The sequence below is a fragment of the Oryzias latipes genome, chromosome 7 (assembly GCF_053564925.1).
Source record: "Oryzias latipes strain Hd-rR chromosome 7, Olatipes_Hd-rR_3.1".
Lineage (NCBI taxonomy): Eukaryota > Metazoa > Chordata > Actinopteri > Beloniformes > Adrianichthyidae > Oryzias > Oryzias latipes.
In genome coordinates, this window is record NC_136243.1 from 22,977,516 (window position 1) to 22,997,543 (window position 20,028).

General features: G+C 36.8%; 2 protein-coding genes across 3 annotated transcripts; one reads left to right on the forward strand and one right to left on the reverse strand.

The window, feature by feature from the left end:
• The first annotated feature begins 2,875 nt into the window (after positions 1 to 2,875).
• LOC101155195 (Fc receptor-like protein 5) lies at positions 2,876 to 16,660 on the forward strand. 2 transcript variants are annotated; one of them, XM_023956612.2, is made up of 21 exons: positions 2,876 to 3,053; positions 3,165 to 3,203; positions 3,835 to 3,855; positions 3,955 to 4,233; positions 5,143 to 5,406; positions 5,966 to 6,232; positions 6,389 to 6,652; positions 7,259 to 7,525; positions 7,682 to 7,945; positions 9,914 to 10,180; positions 10,295 to 10,582; positions 10,656 to 10,916; positions 11,953 to 12,246; positions 13,715 to 13,975; positions 14,053 to 14,167; positions 14,256 to 14,413; positions 14,501 to 14,599; positions 14,714 to 14,782; positions 14,979 to 15,041; positions 15,284 to 15,352; positions 15,446 to 16,660. In XM_023956612.2, exons 1-21 carry the CDS (start codon positions 3,023 to 3,025, stop codon positions 15,508 to 15,510), a joined length of 3,705 nt encoding a protein of 1,234 aa, XP_023812380.1. In that variant the 5' UTR covers positions 2,876 to 3,022; the 3' UTR covers positions 15,511 to 16,660. The 2 variants fall into 2 exon arrangements, with proteins under 2 accessions (XP_023812380.1, XP_078806008.1); XM_078949882.1 differs by having other exon boundaries at positions 15,284 to 15,948.
• apobec2b (apolipoprotein B mRNA editing enzyme, catalytic polypeptide-like 2b) lies at positions 15,415 to 19,490 on the reverse strand. The gene is made up of 3 exons (XM_004070720.5): positions 19,105 to 19,490; positions 18,186 to 18,366; positions 15,415 to 16,491 (listed from the first exon to the last, which is right to left on the reverse strand). The coding sequence occupies exons 1-3, from the start codon at positions 19,380 to 19,382 to the stop codon at positions 16,150 to 16,152; spliced, it is 801 nt and encodes a 266-aa protein (XP_004070768.1). The 5' UTR covers positions 19,383 to 19,490; the 3' UTR covers positions 15,415 to 16,149.
• Positions 19,491 to 20,028: the final 538 nt, after the last annotated feature.

A 20,028-nucleotide genomic window follows, 5' to 3' on the forward strand; every position in this document is an offset into this window, starting at 1 on the left:
TCTCTCTCGAGCTCGCATACTGGAGATCAAGCCAGTTGGTAGCGATACCTGAGGACAGATGGATCAGAACTGTGCTGGGCGAGGCAGGGTGTCCTCCATAACTCTGGAAACCTTCTCCTATGGAGACTAAGAATGAAAAGCAGCTGTTTCATAGCAATGGCTGGATACAACAATCATCCATGGGAGATGATAGTTTACTAAATAAAGCTACAGAGCTGTGGCTGCTAAACTGTTGGACCAGAAAACAGGCTGAAGGAATGAATCGAGCTCCCCCCAGAGTTAAACAGAAAACAGGCTGAGCTCAGAGGATATCACCCTAGCTTCTGTTCGTTAATTCCTCTGTCAGCTGTGATTTTTTTTTTTCCAAGCATGAATACTTTAATAGGTGTCTTCATAGGGCGTTTACTCTAACTTTTTTCATCCTTTTTTGAACATCTCTATCAAATGACAGGAGATCTTTGAAATTACCGGAGATCAGCAGATCATTTCGTTTACGTTGTAATCCCATAATAGGAAATGTGCTTGCTGAACAGGAATTTGTCATTCTTTAACGTCTGCTTAAAAAAAGTCCACATTTTTATTTTTTATTTTAATTTTAGAGCCTGAAACCTGAAAAGCCGGAAGTGAATAAAAAAAAAAAAAAGAAAGATGCTCGAATTCTCCAGAGCTCTGGGATGTTATGTTTGTTACCTGGTAACAGCTAAACTGATGACATCACACACTCTCAGCAGCAGCTGAGGACTCCACCAGCTGCTGCTGACAAAGAATCTCTGAAAATCCACACCCAGACACTAAAGCTGTACATTGGTGGGCCTTTTTACGGAGGGTTAATCTGGACAATTCTTGTTCAGGGTAAAACGTTTTCACTTTTACAACAAAAGGAAGTTTAAAAAAAAAAGCTGAAAAAACAAATTTATTTTTGTTTTTTAAGGAACATTATATCTACTTACCATAATCTGATTGCACCAAATAACAAGGTTAAATGAAAGAAGCGCTGGTGCTCTCTTCTGTTTCTTTTAATCTGTTTTGTTTTCGCTAAACTCTGAAGTATTTAACAGCAATATAAATAAATACTTTAAAATAATTACTCAACTAAGTGTTCAGTTCATAAAAGTGTTTACTTTCCATAGTAATTCTTGTCTTAATATGTTAACCAATCAAAATTAAAGCTAAACTTTTAGTGACTTCCTGGGAAAAGCAAAACTTAGCAAAAAGTAAAATTTAATGGAAATATTAATCCAAAGATGGTCAGCTATGTAAAATTGTAAAATTTGGTTTGGTTTTTGTCAGTTATGCCATGGTTTTTGGTCGTGTCGTGTTCTGTTTTGAATTGTCCCTCGGTCACACCCATTTAAGGTTTGTCATGATTCACAGCTGCCCTCAGTTCAGTTAAATACCATCAACCATTTTAAGTATCTGGTTTTTTGTTCAGGTCATCTGTTCTACTGGGTCACCTTTTTGGTTTGCCATGGGTTTTGTCTTGTTCAAGTTTTTATTTTTTATTTTTTTATTAGATGTTTGATTTCTCGTCATCAAACCAGCGCTCTTTTTGGCGCATTTTGGGTCCACTACCAGTTCCTGATAGCTATTGAGGTCCCCTGTATTTGTGACTCGTGTGGGGCAAATAACCAGCTATCTAAGTAAGAGAAGGCTTCAACTCGAGCAGAGTGCAGTATGCCGGAAAACATTAGAAGAAGATGAGACGGGAGAGGTAGAATGCAGAGATCCAGTCATTCAGAAGTTTAAAGGAAAACATTGTTTGTGATTGGCTGAGAAGACGGGAGGTTATTTAGAAGGTCTAATTGATAACGGTGTAACAACCCAGCAAAACTTCGAGGTAGATTTTCCTAATGGAAATTGCACCAAAGCTTCAATATATTATCCTATTGTTAAATGCTTTGACGGGCATTATCTTAACTCATTGTGAAAATCTACAAAATTGATGTTGAGTGTCTCAGTATCTTCTCTTGCCTAATTTGGCAACGTTTGAGGTTTGGGATTAATACTTAAAAAACTAGAAGTGAAACAATGTCCTTATTTTTAGTGGATGAGCTGCAACCCTAATTTTAGTCTAAAGTGTTTCTTGAGCTCACCAAAAACTAAGAAATCTGTCAGGAAGTGTTAGCGCCATACATCTGATAGTTTTCTATTTTCCAGGTGACCTGGTGTGATTGGGTTTGATCCTTTTTAAATAAATTCACATACTTTCATTACTTTTTATGCTTTTTTTTATACTGTCTGGAGTGGATCACACCTTTGTTCCTCATGTGTCATTTAAAAATTCATGGAGGAACAGAAACTTGCTGTATCCTGTCTCAAAGGTCTTCTCAAACAAGCAGGAAGTGGTGCTTGAAAACAAAATAGGATAATATGCATTCCCGTCAATTCTATTAGCATTTTAGCATTTTACAACACATTTTACAATTCACTAAAAACTATACACAAGGCCAAAGTTTTAATACCTATTACAAAGTTTTAATACCTATTCAAATTCATGTCTCTGGAGAGCAGCTTTCAGCTGAATGCAAAAGGATGTTTGTGGTTGTCTTTCAAAGTACTGCCGTTTCCATTACTTTGAAGTAAGCTTTGAAACTTATTTTGAAACAAAACTGAAACTTTTTTTTTGTTCGTGTGTTCATGTAAGGCACCAAATGGAATGTGAGTCGCTGTTAACAACAAATATGTAAAATTCAAACCGTTTATCTGTTATTATGAGATATCACTGTTTTATGCTGTCATTTTTACAAGCACAATAACTTCTTTAAATTGTGTTTCCTTTTTTCAGGACTGAACAGCAGTTAAAGCTGTATGTGTGCATGTATCTGAGTGTGGTTAACAAACATGTTTCCTGTTGCTTCATTACCACAAATAATAGGGGCAACAGGAAAGCTGCAGTCCTGAGGTGAATTCTAAAATGACTTTTTGTTCACGCCCATCTTGACTGCATCGGTTTCTTTCTCTGAGCCTTTCAATGCGGCAGATGCATGATTCAACTCGGAAGCACATCAAGGCTTGATGGAAAATGTGGCTTGTTACAGTGCTAGGTGTCATTTGTAAGTCTTCTGCTGTTTTTACCTTTTTAACTATTTATTTATTTAAATGAATTGTATCGTTGTTTGCTCAGATTCTCTGTTTCACAAGTTTCTATATTTGTCGTTTGACAGATTTGTCCGCTGCTGTTGCAGCTCAGGACTCAAACACAGGTAGGAAAACAAGTCTGACACATTTTTAAATGAAAAATATATTGAATTCGTACTTAGAATCTTAATGAGCATTGTTTTAAATTGTTAAAAAACTCTTTTAAGCACAAAACATCTAATATTGCTGGTAGAATGTAGACTTCTCATAAACCTGGACATTTGAACCATTAAAACGTCAGCTTTGGGTTTTGTTACCATGGTTAGAAAAAATTTTCATAATGAAAGTTGGTAGAAGAAACGAGAAGTAATTTCTTTTGATTAGTTTGCAACTTCTCACATCGCAAATGCACTCCACGCTCTTTTATCTCATCATGTTTGCACATGGCTGGACTTCCTACTCAGTCTAGTGGTTTTGCAAGTTAAAGATAGATAAATTCAAGCAAAAAATGTGATAAAATGTTTTTGAATTCAAGCAAATATCCCATTTGAATATATGCCTACACAGTTGCCATTGCAACAGCCCTTCCTAAAATTAAAAAAGTACATTTTGTTTTTTCTCCATATTCAGTAGATTGTCTATGTAAATCTTCAATTTTAGCTTTTCTTTGTTTAAGAGGAAACTGTAATGCGGACTATTTAATCTAACAAATTTTTTTATTCTTTATTTTTTCTGGCAATGCTTCAACAACTCTAGTTCTTCCCACAGCTGTATTTGGTGAGACTCAGTCATGTAACATCTTTTGCCCTTGTTTCATTTTTTATTATAAAGCCACGTGTGAAGTGTGACATATTTTATCTCAAATACATTTTTCAGAGCCTCCTCAGCCCAACCTGCAGCTGCAGTCTCCCTTCTCAGAACCATACTCCACCGAGAAAGTGGTGTTAAAATGTACCATCGATGGCAGCTCTGACTGGAATATCAAGTGGAACAGAAATCACTTAGAAATAAGTGGTTCGGATTTATTTTTGTCTGAAGAAGGTTCGAAACTTACAATCACAACAGAAACATCAGCAGTTTATACATGTCGAGGTGAACACAAGATCAAGGGTATCTCGACTAAAGACAGTAACACCCTTGAAATCAAAGTTAAAGGTAAGTTTGTTTTTTGCCCCTATTCACAAATGTTTTTCTCTTTTTTTAGGTATTTTTGATATTTCTCATTTTTTATTTAAATACAAAAGTGTGCAAAAACAATGCAACCCTGACTTTTTCAAGAATTTCTTTCTCTAATACATTATTAGAGCTGCCTAAACCAACACTGAAACAGCTAGTTCCTGGTCAGATGTTTTTGAGGAGTCAGTCAGATTCTACAGTCAGTTTCATTTCTCTGACTGGATAGTACAAAAATGGAAATAATCTGCTAGAAGACACAGCATTACTAAGAATCAGGGATGTCACTCATCAAGGAAGTTACACCTGCAAAGTTCACCTTTGAGTCCAGAAACCTCAGCTCTAAAGACAGCGACCATACCATAAGTTTCAATGCCCCCTTTGTTTCTGCATTGTGAGATTTTAACTTAGATTGTATCCATTTATTTTAATCATGTTTCAACTGCATCAAAATAATATGAGCCAAATGACTGGTAGGTAGCACACAGGAGAATGTAGCATCTGATTTGCATTTTTCTAAATGTTTAATTTTTAGATACTTGAGTCACTTGGCTTATAAATGCTAAATGGAAAGACCCACTATATCTGTGTTTCAAAATCACAAGTGATTTTGTCTGATTTCCAAATGTGAACAGTGGAAAAGTCTAACCCACATTCAACCAAAAGTACAACCTTTGAAAAAGTTTACCCAGGTGAATCCATTCAATTAAACTGCAAAGTCAGAAATACCAGTGTCTGGATTTACATGTGGTACCTTAAAGGGAGTGAAATTCATACAACCAAGTTTTTTTAGCAGCTTTTTTTATGCAATTGAATAACAATTTCATGATGCAATTCTGTCCATACAGTTTTTCATTTTAATACTTTTTTTCTGTGGTAAATGTCTTTCAGACCTTCCTATCCCCGTTGTGAAGCTGCTGACTAACTGGAAAGATGTGTTTGAAAGTGAGAGAGTGGAAATGAGCTGTGAAGTCGGCGTTTCTGACTGGACGTTCAGTTGGTACAAAGATGGTGTTCCAATGAATTATGAAATGCCAAAACTCAGCTTCCCTTCAGTTACTCAAAGCAATGAAGGAAAATATCAATGCAAAGTTCTCCTAAAATCTAGAGGGGTCAGCTCTGAACTCAGCAACTCGGTTGATATCAACATTTATGGTGAGTTTATTGTTTTTCAGCTTATGTTAAAAACTATATAAAAGCAATTTTTTTACTAAAACAACTATGTTTTATTAACATTGGTCAACAATACAATACAAAGTAAGGTCATCTTTAGGTAAAACATATTTTGACATTTCATAAAAAATATTTGCTCTTATCTTTGAAACTTTTTAGTTTCTACAGATTGTAATCCCATAATAAGGTCATGATTCTGGAATAATTACTAATGCAAGAAAAAGCAAACTAGAATTTGTTGATGGAGAGTGTCATTAATCATCTTGTATGCTAACTTAAAGGATCATCACATTGATTAAAGGTTTACACAGTTACTGAAAATTAGACAACAATACAGTGGAGCAAAAAAGTATTTAGTCACCAATTGTGCAAGTTCTCCCATTTAAAAGATGCGAGTGGTCTGTAATTTTCATCATAAATTAAGACAGTAGCGCTATATGCCTAAACATTTACTGTAACGTTCAAGGCCCCCTTTGTTTCTGCATTGCCTAGATGTTAATTAAAAAACAAATGATTTTGTCTGATTTCCTAATTTGAACAGCGGAAAAGGCTAAGCCACATGTAACTAAAAGTACAGCCTCTGAAAAGATGTATCCTGGTGAATCCATTCAATTCAACTGCGAGGTCAGACTTGCCACTGACTGGAATTACATGTGGTACCTTAACGGGAGGGAAATTCCTGGAGCCAACAGCCCTATTTACAAGAAGGATAACATAGATCACTCCAACGGTGGACAGTACTTCTGTAAAGCAAAGAGGGGTCAGTTCTTTTCAGAAGAGAGTGATAAACTGTCCCTGCAGGTCTCTGGTAAGCAAGTCAATTTGTTGTTTACAATTTGTTGTAAAAAATTGTGAAATTTTAACAGGTGTTTTAAGCAGCACTGTTATGCAATTGATTTCATGATGCATTTCTGTGAATACATTTTTTCATTTTAAAATGTTTTTTGTGGTAAATGTCTTTCAGACCTTCCTATCCCCGTTGTCAAGCTGCTGACTAACTGGAAAGATGTGTTTGAAAGTGAGAGAGTGGAAATGAGCTGTGAAGTTGGCGTTTCTGACTGGACGTTCAGTTGGTACAAAGATGGTGTTCCAATGATTTACGAAATGCCAAAACTCAGCATCCCTTCGGTTACTCAAATCAATAAAGGAAAATATCAATGCAAAGTTCTCCAAAAAACTAGAGGGGTCAGCTCTGGACTCAGCAACTCGGTTGATATCAACATTTATGGTAAGTTTATTGTTTTACAATACTACATCAACTTGAGACCGATCAGCTTATGTTAAAAACGTATATAAAAGCAATTTTTTTTTTTACCAAAACAACTGCGTTTTATTTACATTGGTCAACAATACAATACAATACAAGGTAAGGTCATCTTTAGATAAAATATATTTTGAGGTTTCTAAAAAGAATTTGCTCTTATCTTTGAAACTTTATAGTTTCTACAGATTGTAATCCCATAATAAGGTCATGATTCTTAAATAATTACTAATGCAAGAAAAAGCAAACTTTTCATCCAATAATTTGTTGATGGAGAGTGTCATTAATCAACTTGTATGCTAACTTAAAAGATCATCACATTGATTAAAGGTTTGCACAGTTACTGAAAATTAGACAACAATACAGTGGAGCAAAAAAGTATTTAGTCAGTCACCAACTGCAAGTTCTCCCATTTAAAAAGATGCCAGTGTTCTGTAATTTTTATCATAAATAAAGACAGTAACACTTTTAGGCTAAACATTTACTATAACGTTCAAGGCCCCCTTTGTTTCTGCATTGCCTAAATGTTAATTAAAAAACAAATGATTTTGTCTGATTTCCTAATTTGAACAGCGGAAAAGGCTAAGCCAAATGTAAACAAAAGTACAACCTTTGAAAAGATGTATCCTGGTGAATCCATTCAATTCAACTGCGAGGTCAGACTTGCCACTGACTGGAATTACATGTGGTACCTTAATGGGAGGGAAATTTCTGGAGCCAACAGCCCTATTTACAAGATGGATAGCATCAGTCACTCCAACGGTGGACAGTACTTCTGTAAAGCAAAGAGGGGTCAGTTCTTTTCAGAAGAGAGTGATAAACTGTCCCTGCAGGTCTCTGGTAAGCAAGTCAATTTGTTGTTTACAATTTGTTGTAAAAAATTGTGAAATTTTAACACGTGTTTTAAGCAGCACTGTTATGCAATTGATTTCATGATGCATTTCTGTGAATACATTTTTTCATTTTAAAATGTTTTTTGTGGTAAATGTCTTTCAGACCCTCCTATCCCCACTGTGAAGCTGCTGACTAACTGGAAAGATGTGTTTGAAAGTGAGAGAGTGGAAATGAGCTGTGAAGTTGGCGTTTCTGACTGGACATTCAGTTGGTACAAAGATGGTGTTCCAATGAATTATGAAATGCCAAAACTCAGCATCCCTTCAGTTACTCAAATCAATAAAGGAAAATATCAATGCAAAGTTCTCCTAAAATCTAGAGGGGTCAGCTCTGGACTCAGCAACTCGGTTGATATCAACATTTATGGTGAGTTTATTGTTTTTACAATCAATTTGAGACCTATCGGCTTATGCTAAAAAAATATATAAGCAAATTTTTTACCCAAACAACTTCAAGGTCTCCCATTTAAAAGATGTGAGAGGTCTGCAATTTTAATCATAAATGAACAAAAATCAGAAATCCAACCTTTTTCTGATTTTACAAGAGTTTGTTTATAAATTATGGTGGGAAAAATGTATGAGGTCAAAGATAAAAGTCCAACTCCATATTTTGTTATGTACTCTGTTTTGGCAATGAAAGCAGTCAAACATTTTCTGTACGTCTTCATAAGGTTTTTACAAACTGTTGCTGGTATTTTGGCCCATTCCTCCATGCAAATCTCCTCTAGAGCAATGATGTTTTGGGGCTGGTGATGGGCAACACAGACTTTCAGCTCCCTCCAAAGATTTTCTATGGGGTTGCGATCTGGAGACTGGCTTGGCCGCTCGTGAACCTTGAAATACTTCTTACGAAGCCACTCCTTTGTTACCAGGGCACTGTGTTTTGGATTGTAATTCTGAAAGACCCAGACACTTTTCATATTCATTGATCTGATAATACATGGCCCCATTCATTCTTTCCTTTACACGGATCAGTCGTCCTGGTCCCTTTGCTGAAAAACAGCCCCAAAGCATGATGTTTCCACCCCCGTGCTTTACAGTAGGTATGTTGTTCTTTGGATGCAACTTAGCATTCTTTCTCCTCCAAACACGACAAGTAGAGTTCTTACCAAAAAGTTATTTTATGGTTTCATCTGACCATAGGACATTCTCCCAATCCTCTTCTGGATCATCCAAATGCTCTCTGGCAAACTTTAGACAGACCTGCATCTTAATTAAATTTACCAGGGGGACACATGTGGCACTGCAGGATTTGAGTCTCTGGTGGAATAGTGTGTCACTGATGGAAGCCTTTGTTACTTTGGTCCCAGCTATCTGCAGGTCATTCACTAGTTCCCCCTGTATGGTTCTTCGATTTTTGCTCACTGTTCTTGTGATCGTTTTGACCCCACAGGGTGAGATCTTGCGGGGAGCCCCAGATGGAGGGATCAGTGATCTTTTATGTCTTCCATTTTCTAATAATTGCACCCACAGTTGATTTCTTCACACCAAGCTGCTTACCAATTGCAGATTCAGTCTTCCCGGCCTGGTTTAGGTCAACAATTTTGTTTCTGGTGTCCTTAGAGAGCTCTTTGCTCTTGACCATATTGGAGTTTGGAGTGTGACTGTTAGAGGTTGTGGACAGGTGTCTTTTCTATAGCTAACCAGTTCAAACAGATGCCATTAATGCAGGAAATGAGTGGAGGAGAGAGGCTCCTCTTACAAAAGAAGTTATAGGTCTGTGATAGCCAGAAATCTTGCCTGTTTGTAGATGACCAAATACTTATTTTCATCCATAATTTGTAGATACATTATTAAAAATTAGACAATGTAATTTTCTGGATATTTGTTTTTTCTCATTTTGTCTCTCATAGTTGAGGTATACCTATGATGGAAATTACAGGCCTGTCTTATCTTTTTAAATGGAAGAACGTGCACAATTGGTGAATGACTAAATACTTTTTTGCCCGGCTGTATACTGGGTGTTACTACATGAATGTAGACCATAACTGTGCATTTTTCTACGTATTTGTATTAATTAATAACAAATTGTCTTTGAATTTCAAGAATTAAACAACATGTTTTTTATTTGGAGGCACAAAAGCTAAAACAATAACGGTTTAAATAATAAAAAAACTCACAAAAAAAATGACTTAACCTATTTGAGGTTTAAAAGTTTTAAAAACACAATACCTTTTCAATTTTTTTTTTACATTTTTAAAGGCATGCAGGCCCAAATCCTCATTGCAAAGTTAAACTCTGACACTATAATCTAAACACCTCACTTTTAAGATCAATGCTTATAGTATTTTTTTTAAACCATCCACTTTTGTGTTTTTTTTCCTAATATGAACAGCGGAAAAGGCTAAGCCAAATTTAAACAAAAGTACAACCTTTGAAAAGATGTACCCTGGTGAATCCATTCAATTCAACTGCGAGGTCACACTTGCCACTGACTGGAATTACATCTGGTACCTTAACGGGACGGAAATTCCTGGAGCCAACAGCCCTATTTACAAGATGGATAGCATCAGTCACTCCAACGGTGGACAGTACTTCTGTAAAGCAAAAAGGGGCCAGTACTTTTCAGAAGAGAGTGATAAACTGTCCCTGCAGGTCTCTGGTAAGCATAATTCTTTATTTTAAATAAGTGAGTGCTCTTTTGTTGTTGTTTAACACCTAGATTTTATGCATTCGCTTTTTCATCTTAAATTGATGTTTTTTTATCTATTCACAGACCCCCCCAAGCCAAGACTGAAGCTTTTAACTCCCTGGTTAGACGTGTTTGAAAAAGAGAAGGTTGAGATGAGCTGTGGCGTGAACGATCCGACTTGGACCTTCACTTGGTATAAAGATGACCAGAAGCTCACAAAGAGCACATCCTTGATCTGGGATGAAAAAGGTTCAAAACTCACCATTGGTTCGATCGTTCGAAATCACCATGGAAGCTACGCCTGCAAAGCTCACCTCACTCTGAGAGGAGTCCGCTCTGAACTCAGCATAAAACTATATGTGAAAGTTTATGGTGAGTTTCATGGCTTGTGCTCAAGTCAACTAGTAAATTTGAATATTAATACAATTATCTCCTTTTTTTCCAGAAAGTTTACCCAAACCACAGCTGGCAAAGAATCTGGCTTTTGATCCAATGTATGTTGGAGAACATGTGTCATTCTCTTGCAAGGTTTCTGTGTCCTCTGGATGGAAGTATAAGTGGTACAAAGACAGTAATGTGATAGCTAACAGTGGAGAGAGCCTCACCATTAACCTGGGTCTGCAAGATAAAGGGGAATATTGGTGCAATGCCAGCAGAGATGACATTTTGATTTTCCAAAGCAATAAAATACATCAAGACGTCACAGGTAAGTAAAAAAGATAATAGCCGCGGTGTTTGAAGAGAAAAAAATGGTTTTATGTGTACACCTAATTTAGGTTTTAACGATTTTAATTTCCAGAAAGCAGGTTTTTAAGGCGGCCTTGTTTTTGTCACTTTACTGTTGAAACAGGATGTGGTGTAGCATGACACAGAGGGAGGCATGAGAATGCATGTGCGTGCATAGCCAATATATGGGTGGAGCTGGGAAAACCCACAAAGATTGAAGTAAACGGAGGAAGCAACAAAAACCTGTCAAAATGTTTGTGTTGATATAACTCATCAGCTGTGCAAAAAAACGTAAATCTGTTAAATTTCAAACAGTGTTAGTAATTTCAAGTTAGTGTAAAACAATGAAATGGTTGTTGTTGTTTTTTAGCATTGTAGTATTTACAGGGCATTAACTCAATAACAAAGCTGCTAAAGGGAAAGGGACAAAGCTTTTACTAAAAAAGGAACTTTTTTGGACTTCTTTGGTGGGTGTTTTAAATGGACAGTCAATTACAACACTCAAAATAAAATTTTTGTTTTGCTTTTTTATCTTTTAGTCTTAAAAACACATTTTTGTGTGACACGTATAGGAGCCTGTTTCATTTTGTTTTGTTTGTTTACACTGTTGAAATGACTCTGTAGATGTTAAAACTATTTATGCATTTTTATTTAAATCACCTGACAATTCTACTGTTGAAAATTATGGTTATGATGGCACTAAACAACCAGGATTTAACTGTTCTACTTTTTTATACTTGGACTATCATGGTCATGGTACATCTCACATAATTTACTTTAACATGCCCAATTTTTATCAGACTGCACCCGCCTGTGAAATGCCAATGGGAGGTAATTGGGTTTAAAGCAGAGGGGTGTTATAACATTTTCTGCAGCCCTCTGTCACTCTGTGTAATCCCTTATTCTTTAAAAATGTAACTTTTCATTTATTTAGAGAACTTTTAGGGTGATGGATACTTGCTTGAGGCCCTTCAAAGAGGATGTTTGAGTTGTTTTTGTCTCTTTTTTATTATTAGAAATCCCTGTACCGTTGCTGAAGCCAAGAAACAAGCAATTGGATGTTTTCCCCAAAGAAATGGTTGAACTAAGCTGTAAGATACTGCTCGGCTCTGGATGGACATACACGTGGTACAAAGATGGGAAGATGATTCAGGCCAATAAGGATGTGGTTATTGGGACAAATGGAGCAACTATTTCCTTTCGTTCTGACCCTTCTCATCATAAAACTCAAAATTACACCTGCAAAGCAGAGCTGAAAGACAGGTCTGTCCACAGCAACTTTAGCTCTAAAGTTACACTGATGGTTTATGGTAAGTTATTTACTCATATTTTTTCTGTATAGCTTTTTTTTAGATTTTTTTTTACTCTATTGATTTTTTAATATTAAAAAATTACAAAATGGCAAGTGTTGCAAAAGCCTGAAGCTTAAGAAAAACATAATTTGCATGAGGATTGTTCAGAGCATTAAACAATTTCTCTAGATGAAAATATTACATCAAAAGAAAAGCAGTAGGGCAGGGCCCTGTGCGTTTAATGTTGTTGCTGCACAAAAGGCTTCTATTTTTAGTTCCATACTGGTCACCTTGTCCTTCTTTAGCATGTTTTTTTTATGTTAATGGATGGATCATAGATCTCTAAATGATCTTTTGTACCGTAGTTTCTATTTTACCCTTTAATGTACTGTTTGGGGGTGCATGGGGGAGTAGTGGTTAGCATCCTCACCTCACTGCTAGAATGTCCTGGTTCAAATCCGGGGTGGGTCTTTTCTGTGTGGAGTTTGCATGTTCCCTTCGTTCATGTGTGGGTTTTTCTCTCACAGTTCAAAAACATGATGTATAGGTTACATTGGAGATTCTAAATTAGGTGTGCATGTGATATGTGTGACATGTGACTGTGTGACCCTGCAATGGTGACCTTTTCAGGGTGTACCCCACTTTCACCCAACAGTAGTTGGGATGGGCTACAACAGCCCCCTGACCCCAAAATGGATTAAGCAGGTTCAGAAAATGGATAGACAGATGATGTCCTGTGAGACGGGCTCCTATTGTATTACTATACTACACTCATGCTTGGGTACACACCATGTATTTGAAGCGTGTTCAAGAATGTGCTGAACGCAGATTTTTGAACAGGCTTTTAGCATATGGTGTTCATACTGGACTCTCGCTACCCTGTACACGAGCATGTTCCTACTTTTGGAAGAGACTTGTTGTGAAATGTCCAAGCGGTGGAAATATATATATCTTTTTTTAACTGCTCTATTCCGATATATAATGGCCTGAGTGTTGTAATTCCAGCCAGGCACAATCCACAATTATTAATTTCTTCTCAATCAATTTTCAAACGGTTGGCACTTCTGTGACATAAAATAAAAAAGACGCTACCAAAGTCCCTGATTTCTCAAAGTTTAACTGGTTAATGTTCAGCGAGTGTTCAATGGCCATGTGTTTTGGTATGTAGAGCCAAAAAACTGACTGAAAATCTGACTTAAAAAACTTGCATAGCGATGCATGAATGCAGAAGCCCAAAGCGTTCAAATATGCGCATTGACATTGACTTTTCGTTGGAAGTGACCACTTGAACGCGCTTTACCGAGGGCAATATGAACGCAGCATCAGAATTTTTTTTCTGTCTTTTCTGACCTTACTCTTATGTAAAATGTAACTTTTTTTTTCATCCTGGTTAGGAAGAATTTTTTCGCATTTAAAGTACATCTCTTGTGCTTAAGGTGTTGCTTCTAATTCCTGTTTTTTGGGTTTGACCGTGGTCAACTTTCAGATGCGACACCCAATGTTACACTGCTGCAAAGTCCTGAGTATAGTTTAATGCACACTGGTGATTCAGTCTCCTTCCGCTGTGACGTCAACATCTCCTCTGGATGGAAATTCCTGTGGTTCAAAGATGGTGATAAGTTTGAAAAAGATGACCACCACAACATCAGTTCTGCTCAAGTTAAAGATACTGGAATCTATACATGCCAGGCGGAAAGGGACTCTTTCAGGCTTCAGAAGAGCCAAAACATGCAAATTGAAGTTAAAGGTGCTGTTTTTCACTATCCGCTACATCCCCTGTTGTTGGAAGTTTGTCATCGTTAGTAAATATTGTGTTTGTTACAGAGCGCCCACAGGCTGAAGTCATCCTGTTGACGGGCTGGGCAGAGGTCTTCTCCACAGACACCTTAGTGCTGATGTGCAAAGTGAAGGAATCAGAAGACAAGTGGAACTACACTTGGTAAGAGACAGAGGAGTCTTATGTGTGCCCATCTCTCTCTGTAAGTCTTTGAAGGACAAGTGTAAAGCTCAATAAATCAAATAAACAGGTTTAGAGAAAAAATCGCAGTTGGAGAGGTGCCAACAGAGAAATATACAGTTACACCCCAGAATGACCCAGATCAGAGCCACTACACCTGCAAAGGCATCCGTACCGAACGACCAACCTATTCTGTGGAAAGCTCACCATTCAAAACCAAGAATCTTTGTAAGTTGAACAAGAACTTTATAGATGGAGATTCAAGGCATCCATTGTTTCATTCTCTCTCTCTTTTTTTATGTTTTGTACTTCTAGTGTTGAAAAGGAGGATTCTCCTTTCAGTCTCTGGCTGTCTCTTCTTTGGAATCATTCTTGCTTTTCTCGGATGCATTTACTTCAAAATCCGGAAACCAGGTGTGACTTCCGTCTGACGTTTCGAAAGCTTATTTAGTGTAATGTGTGAATGTTTTGCGTTTATTTTAGACGTCTTTATCAACTTGTTTCGTTTTGTTTTTTCTTGTCCCACAGTTGTTGCTGAAGAGAGACCAGAAGAAAATGAGTTGTTTCTCACAATGAAAAAGCAATTAGAGCATACTGGTGGGTTCACACTTCAGCCTTGTGGCTTTGGTTGCCTTTCTGAGCATTCGTGTCATGCTGCCCAATAGATGATTCTGGTATAGCTATTTTTACCTTGGTCTGTGAATTAGCTTACTAGAAAGCTATATTCTGCATCAGACAGACATTGTTTGCTGTAACTTCTGACATTTTCCTTGTTATCTCCTTTCTGCTGCAGAGAATTCATGCCCACTGGTTGAATATATCACTGATGCTGCTTTGAATGAAGGACCCAAAAAAGGTGAAATGCCAAGAGATGCATTGAATATAAAAGCAAAACATATTTTTTTTTTTTTTCTATTTTATTGTATATCTTTGTGCATCATCCTTCATTATTGATTACCTGAAAGTACAACATTTTCACTATACTAAAATAACCAAGAAAGCATGTAGCTCTCCGGGTATGAGCAATATGCTGTTTTTTTTCTTTTAAGTTTTCAATTATTAGGTATAAGTTTTTCTTTTCTCTTGTCTTATGAACAGAAAACGATGACATAGGACTGATCAGAAGTGATAGCACAGAGCTAATGGTAACCACCCAGGAAGATCAAGGTAGCCCGTTGAAAAGACTAAGTGATCATTTGCATCTTTATATACAACAAATATCTGACACATTTTTTCATCTCTTCATTTTGTTTATTTTAGCTGTGATGGTTTCCACTGGAACGGAAAACGGCGGTGCAATGATTTCCTTCCAAAAAATGAGCTAAAGCAACAGTTTCTGCCTTTCTCAGGCCCGCGAGTCCTAAATGGTGATTGCACATCACCATGATGTTAAAATATCAGCACATGCACAGGTTTTATGGAAATGTTCAATTTAGCTGGTATTGCACTCTGAAGTAAGCTTGTATTATGTGTAGCTTTGTTTCAACTTATTTTCAAACACACTTAGTAAAGCAAAGTATTTTAATTATTTTATATGGCTGCATTTTAATTTAACCACGGGATGAATGCGTGGATATTTATGTAGTGAAAGTTGTTGTTCAGCTTTGACTGCAGTTCCTTGAAAAATCACCAGATGGTAGCAAAGATAACTTTTAGGAAGCTTTTTTTTATGTTTTGAACTGTAATGCTTTGATCTTGTAAATTCGCAGGATGTAAATATTTGTTTTCGCCCTATTTTTTTAAAATACAAAGTATAAAATATTGCCACGTGTTGTTGCAAGTTCAAACCCACGGAAGTTTCACAAGCAAGCTTGGTTCTAATTTAGTCAACGGGAACTTGTAAAAGTAAAAACAAATGAGATAAAAACTGGGTTACTTCATTAATATTTTGAAGAAAAAAACTTTTTTGACCTAGAAATTTAGAAGTGACATGTGAGATTCAAATACAGCACTGTGACTCACTTCTATTTGAGAATATCAGCTAACTTTTCCAAATAGTATTCATAGTTCTCTTTGCAGTCCTCCCACAGAGTAAAGCTCTGGTCCTCCTTTTCCACATACGTTTCCCAAACATGCTGGAAGTCAGCTGGCTTCATCATTTGCAGCTTGCAGCCAGCCTGCACCAGAGCCTTCAGCCCTTGCACAATCTCAGGTTCCTCCCAATCGAAGAGACGGGAGCAGAAAACGGAAAGGCGAAGCTTTTTGCGCTGCTGGAGGATGGAGGTCAGCTTAGCGGCACAGGCTACACAGGGGCTGGATGACACGTACCATGTGACATCGTACTCTTGGGAAGAGTTGGGGAGCACCTGGAAAGAAATGTAGTAATTTATGTAGATACATACATTAGCATTTAGTGCAATGTTTTATTTTTGGTACTCTAATATTAAGTTTAACTTTTGTTTATAATGGTCATTTGTGTCAAATACATGTTTAAAATGTTTACTCTTTAATAAAATATCATTTCATATGGTAAAATTAAGTCAGTGGGAGGTTCTTGGCAAGAATTGAATAATAAGCCCCTCCTTCCACTTCACAGAGCACCTGCGTTCTCAAAATCAAATGAATTAAATCTAATTAAGCAACAAGGTAAAAAATATATATTTTAAAGACACCTCTTTAAGGAAAAGCAGTTAAAAAGGGAGACTGATATTACGTCATATTGAGGATTAAGAAAAGTTGTTGAAAAAGCGATGGAAGCGTGTTGCAGCAGTGTATTCATAACCCTTGAACTTTTCCACATTTTCTTCAAATTCCATCCTCGAAAATAAGTATATTTTTCTGTTTTATTGACTCAGGAAGGATAAATACTTTGCACACTGCACTTGATATTTTTATTTGCTAAAAAAAAAAAATGAAATCATGCATAATTTACTTTTTCCTTCACAATTGCATACCGTGTTGTGTTGGTCTTTCACATAAAATCTCTAATAATATATGTTAGTGTTTGTAGGCATAATGTAAGAAAATGTGGAAAGATTCAAGGGGTATGAATACTAAAATTGACTAAACACAGTTTCTGATTCAACTATTAACTTTCAAATGAATTTAACTTTAAACTTCAAAATAAAGTAACAGTGCAAAAGTGTTATGTAATTCCACATTGTAAAAGACAGTAAACAACCCATTAAGATAACTATTGTTGTAATATTGGGCTATATAGATAAAATGTAATTGAAATGAATATAAAAGGATTTTTTTATTAATTGGTTAGTAATTGGTTACACAACAAACATCATAAAAAATAGTAATTTAAATAAACAAATAAATAAAATGAACTTAAAGATTTTCCAACTGTGTGCAGAGGCCAACATTAGAATGGAAGGCATCAATAATTAAATAAAGAACCCCATAAAGGGTGTCCATAACTTAAAAGGTAAAGAAAAATGATATCAGTCCAGGCAAATTGACGAACAATGTAAAGGTTTCATGACATTCTTGTATTTTTTAAATATGTTTTAAGACACTTTTAAGAAAGATTAAACTCCTTTTTTAAAAACTAAAAATGTGGACTCTCTTTCAAAAATTTACATTTGTGAATAAAATATGACTAAGCTATTAAACAAAAACTGAATATTCTTTAGGAAAAACTAAAACTGGAAGTTCAACATATTTTTTTCTCTAATAATTGGTCACACTGATGCGCATGCTTCTTATCGTAACAGCCTTATGCATGCATGTCAGTGTAACCAATTCTTTATATTTAAATTAAAAAAATACTTAGAATATATCTACAGAAACATACAACGTTATTATTAGAAATTAATGTAAGCAAAAACATTTGAATGACACAGATTAATCTGTTAATTAATATTACATTGTTTTTTCTAAACATAAACAAAAAAATCTTGCAACTTTAAAAGATGGGTGTCCGGTACATAATTTTAATGAATACTTTAGAATAGCACTTATATGTCTTTAAATTAGTTAATCGTTTTGTGTATTTTTGGTACTTAAAAATATATTTTTTTCCATGTCACTGTGACTCACAAGCTTTCCGTACCTGTTGAAAAAAGGCCTCCTCGGCGTGGGCTGTGGCATGTTCATCCTCCATGTAACCTCTCAGAGGCTCGGTGCTGCCTCCTGCTGTGTCCACTCTGAAACACAGAAGGGTTTTGTTCCTCCCTGACGAATACTCCACATTCCTGAACTGAAACTTGAAGTAGAATGGGCTCATCAGATCCCTGATGGGGAAGTACAGAGAGACAAGTCTGTTCAATAACCAGATTTTTATTTGATTTATTTGCTAGAAGATATCTTAACACTTTCTTGGGTAATATATAAAATGTCAACACCATTATACAATTATCAATTACTACATATTTCAGAGATTTCATCCACTAATATCCTGTTTTTATCCAGTTTCAAAGACAGCGTGTTCCTCCTCCTCTAAGTGCTATCTTAGTCACTTTAACGTTGGGAGTTGGGTCATCTAGACCCACTAGACAGTGCTCTGAACCTTTTTTCTTCAATGATTTGTGATCTTCACTGGTGTCCATGGATTACATGAAATCTTTCCACCTTTATCATGGTAGGAAGAACACGTCAAAGTAAGGGTGGGGTCATGTAAGATAGCACAAGGGTTAACCTGGGTTTATTGTAGCAAACAAAGAGTCAGATGATAGCAGAAATAGATTTCTTCTAGCTTTGATCTGAAATAGTCACCAGGGAACAGATGCTGGGCTAAATGATACAGCAGACGTCAGTGTCAGTGACTGGGGTGTGACTCATTTTTGTTCTTATGAATGTGCTCAGGAAGACACAGAGTGCAAGTCATCGCAGTCATTCAGTGCTTACTGACTAGAATCAGGTGAATAACATTCATTAATAGAAGGATAAGACACTAAACATGACAAATATGGCTTAGACATTAAATTCCATTAAGACCTTTTTTGGGAGTATGTTTTTAGAATCTTACCCACCCAGTGACAATCTCAAACGGAGGCAGCTCTATGGGCTGGAACTCGCCATTATCCTCATTTTGATTTGCCTCTGCTCCTGTTGCTCCTTCACTTTCCCCATTCCTCTTCTCCTCGTCTACCCTTTGCGGCTCTGGGGTCTTTTCCTGCTTCTTCCCTGGTCTGTCGGGCTTTTTCACCGTCTTTTCCTTCCCCTTATCCTTGTCTTTGTCATCACTGGCCTTGTTTTCAACTTTCTTCTCTTTCCTCTTCACACCGAGACGGCTACTTCTCTCCGCCATGATTTTGTGCGAGTTAGTGAAAGGGTCGGATGAAGAGCAGGGGTGACACAAATAGAAGGGAGTCAGTGGAAGTGGGGTGATAACCCTGGAGTGTTTACAGAAATAGATCTCATTGTGTGCTGAGGCAAGAGTCAAAACATGTGCATGCCAGGCTGGGTGCAGGGGCAGGCAGCTCAGTTAACTTACCCCTCCCTACCCCATGGCCTGGCTGCTATACAGGTTAAAACAAGATAGAGCAAAAATAAACAATGACTGAGATAAGAAGGAGGAAAAAGCTGCTTGGATGTGTTTCTTCAGTTTAAAACAGTTGTACATCTTTAATCCATCAGGCTTTTCACTGTCAGCAGATCAGCAACAGGCAGGTTATTAATAACAGTGCCGGTCTGTGCACATGGGGTAACCAGGGCTTTTAGACACCAAACACCACTTTTGTTTGTGCCAGTTCCAGAGTCCTGCAGCCCATTAGGCATTAGAAAGGCCATCTAAAGGGCACTGTGAATGGGAGGGTGTTTGGGGCGAGGCAGCACAAACACAATATACAAGAGAGTGTTTGTCCCAGTGTTATGAACAAGAGTGCAGTGTGGCCTGGTGTGCATGCGCCCATGAACAATCAATCTCCTAAATCACTCTGCATCAATATAGGCGC